Source organism: Acanthisitta chloris, unplaced genomic scaffold, assembly GCF_000695815.1.
Source record: "Acanthisitta chloris isolate BGI_N310 unplaced genomic scaffold, ASM69581v1 scaffold27099, whole genome shotgun sequence".
NCBI lineage: Eukaryota > Metazoa > Chordata > Aves > Passeriformes > Acanthisittidae > Acanthisitta > Acanthisitta chloris.
In genome coordinates, this window is record NW_008690157.1 from 1544 (window position 1) to 3856 (window position 2313).

General features: G+C 60.3%; 2 protein-coding genes across 2 annotated transcripts in view; one reads left to right on the top strand and one right to left on the bottom strand.

Annotated features, from left to right (window-relative positions):
* The window catches only part of LOC103808912 (sorting nexin-22-like), a 978-nt gene extending 417 nt beyond the window's left edge, over nucleotides 1–561 (top strand). The window contains exons 3-5 of the mRNA XM_009081720.1: nucleotides 1–89; nucleotides 222–298; nucleotides 419–561. The exon at nucleotides 1–89 is cut by the window's left edge and continues 6 nt beyond it. Coding sequence (XP_009079968.1) covers nucleotides 1–89; nucleotides 222–298; nucleotides 419–561 — 309 coding nt within the window. The remainder of the gene's footprint in view (nucleotides 90–221; nucleotides 299–418) is intronic.
* Nucleotides 562–1122: 561 nt separating this feature from the next.
* LOC103808911 (peptidyl-prolyl cis-trans isomerase B) lies at nucleotides 1123–2202 on the bottom strand. The gene is made up of 4 exons (XM_009081719.1): nucleotides 2078–2202; nucleotides 1873–1966; nucleotides 1367–1551; nucleotides 1123–1257 (listed from the first exon to the last, which is right to left on the bottom strand). Exons 2-4 carry the CDS (start codon nucleotides 1913–1915, stop codon nucleotides 1135–1137), a joined length of 351 nt encoding a protein of 116 aa, XP_009079967.1. The 5' UTR covers nucleotides 1916–1966; nucleotides 2078–2202; the 3' UTR covers nucleotides 1123–1134.
* Between the last annotated feature and the right edge of the window lie 111 nt (nucleotides 2203–2313).

Consider the following 2313-nt stretch of genomic DNA (forward strand, 5'->3'; position numbering starts at 1 on the left):
CTGTACCACAATGAGGAGCTGCCCCAGGACGTGCTGGACTTCCTGAAGGTGCGGCGGTGCCAGCAGGACACCAAGGCCAACAACCCCCCGTGAGTAGAAGGCAAATTCTGCCGGCACCAGGGTTATCCTACATGGCTCACAGATCGTCCCCCTGACCTGTGTTAAGCACCCCAAGACACAGACATGGGGACAGGCTGAGGACTGACGTCCCCTCTTCCCAGCAGTGCACACTCCCTGCCCTCCCAGCGCCCCGTGCTTGGATTCTGCTCCGATCCATACGTGCAGCCACATGGCAATGGTAAGGAACAGGACCCCAGAGCCTCCAAAAGGCTCTTCTGGGCCCCCCAAAGGTGTTTGTTTTTTCCTTCAATGGGGCCCAGGAGGGAACAAGCTGCTCCAGCTCACTCCTTCCCCACAGACCTGCTCCCCAACACGGTCCTCAGTGGAGTCCTGCAGGGCTTTTACCTCCCCATGTGCTGCACCCAAGCCCAGGCCGTGCACCGAGCCCCTGGAATGCCAGGCTCCCGGGCACACACCCAGCATCTCGGGATGCAGTGGTGAGGAATGTGTCCCTGTGATGAGAACCACTCCTCCCTGCTGGGCTGGGGCAGAAAAACCGTTTGGGAGAAGCCAAGGGGATGGTGGGAGCCACAGCTGTTCTCCCACCACCATCCAAAGTGCCTTTGATGGGAGAGCAGAGCTCTGCCTCACGGTGGTTTGGGGTTGCAGTAGGAGCCTTTGGATGCTGAACGGTGCTGGAAAACCCCTCTGCATCCAGGCTTTGGTGTAATAAATCTCTTGGATTTGATTGATCGGCAAAGTGCTGTGCTGTGGAATTCTGCAAAGCAAACCCAGGGCCAACCGTGGCACCACTCCCAGCTGGATGAGATGTGGAAGAGGGCTGGGAGGCTGAGGGGTGCATGTGGGTGAGGGATGCAAAGGGATCCAACTCCCTCCCAAGGCAGGAGAGAGGCAACAACTGTTTAAAAAACACATTGGTCACATTTATTGGTGCATGTGCTTCCTACAAAAATGATGGAAGAGGATCCCACGCCCTGTCCCGCCAGCTGCAGGGCCAGGGGAGGCATTGGGGGGCATGAGGTGGCCCCAGGCCACCGTGCCCTGCGCGGGGAGTTACTCTTTGGCGATGGCAAAAGGCTTCTCCACCTCGATGGTGCCACAGTCAACGATGGCAACGTCCTTCAGCGGCTTGTCCCTGCTGTCAGTCTTAGTGTTCTCCACCTTCCGCACCACGTCCTGGGCAGAGCAGAGGTGAGTGGGACAGTGCTGGGAGCTCAGCCAGCCCCCAGCTAACCTCCTGGGCTGCTCCCCAGGAGCACCCACCCCGTTCCCCCCAGCACCTCACCATGCCCTCCAGCACTTTGCCGAACACCACGTGCTTCCCGTCCAGCCACGGCGTCTTCACGGTGGTGATGAAGAACTGGGAGCCGTTGGTGTCTTTGCCAGCGTTGGCCATGCTCACCCAGCCCGGCCCGTAGTGCTTCAGCTTGAAGTTCTCATCAGGGAAACGGTCCCCATAGATGCTTTTCCCTAAGGGTGAGGACAAACAGGCTGAGTTGGTCTCAGGGAATACACCAGGGTAGGGGTGGCGATGCTGGTGGTTCCCAGCACAGGCTGAGAGCAGAGATTAACACCAGCTCTGGAGGGAGCTGGAAGCACCCCACGAGCTGGGCAGGAGCGACCAGGGCAGGAGGCTCCCAGCACCATGTCACCCCAGGCCCCAGCTCTGCTCCAAGACTAGGTCTCTATGAGCTCCATGCCCTCGTTCCCGCTGCACTCCAGCTCCACACCAGTGCCAGGGACATCTAGGCAGAGGGTTGGGAATGGAACTGTTGCCTCACTCCAAGGTACCTCCAGTGCCATCGCCACGCGTGAAGTCTCCTCCCTGGATCATGAAGTCCTTGATCACACGGTGGAACTTGCTGCCCTTGAAGCCAAATCCTTTCTGGGGGTGGGAAAGGAGAACATGGAATGAGGTAAAGGGACGGCCTGGAGCTCCCTGCAGCCAGCACTGCACCCGAGGAGCCCTGCAGGGCCAGGGAGGCTCAGCCCTCACCTCTCCAGTGGCCAAGGCCACGAAGTTTTCCACCGTTTTGGGCACTGTTTTGCCGAAGAGCCCGATGACGACGCGGCCCACATCCTCCTCACCGATCCGCAGGTCAAAGAACACCTGGGGGCAGAGGTGGGTTGGGGGCGCGGGGGAGACACACACCCCCAACCCGACGCCCCACGTCCAGCAGGGCACAACCTCACAGCCACCTCCTCCCCAGCCGGGGCCTCCCGCCCCGTCCA

Excerpts from the sequence above, each read along its gene's own strand:
- LOC103808911 (XM_009081719.1), bottom strand. The coding sequence starts at position 1,915 with ATGATCCAGGGAGGAGACTTCACGCGTGGCGATGGCACTGGAG. Across the intron at positions 1,552-1,872 it reads GCGTGGCGATGGCACTGGAG|GGAAAAGCATCTATGGGGAC; the intron begins GTACCTTGGAGT and ends CCTCACCCTTAG. Across the intron at positions 1,258-1,366 it reads GCAAAGTGCTGGAGGGCATG|GACGTGGTGCGGAAGGTGGA; the intron begins GTGAGGTGCTGG and ends TGCTCTGCCCAG.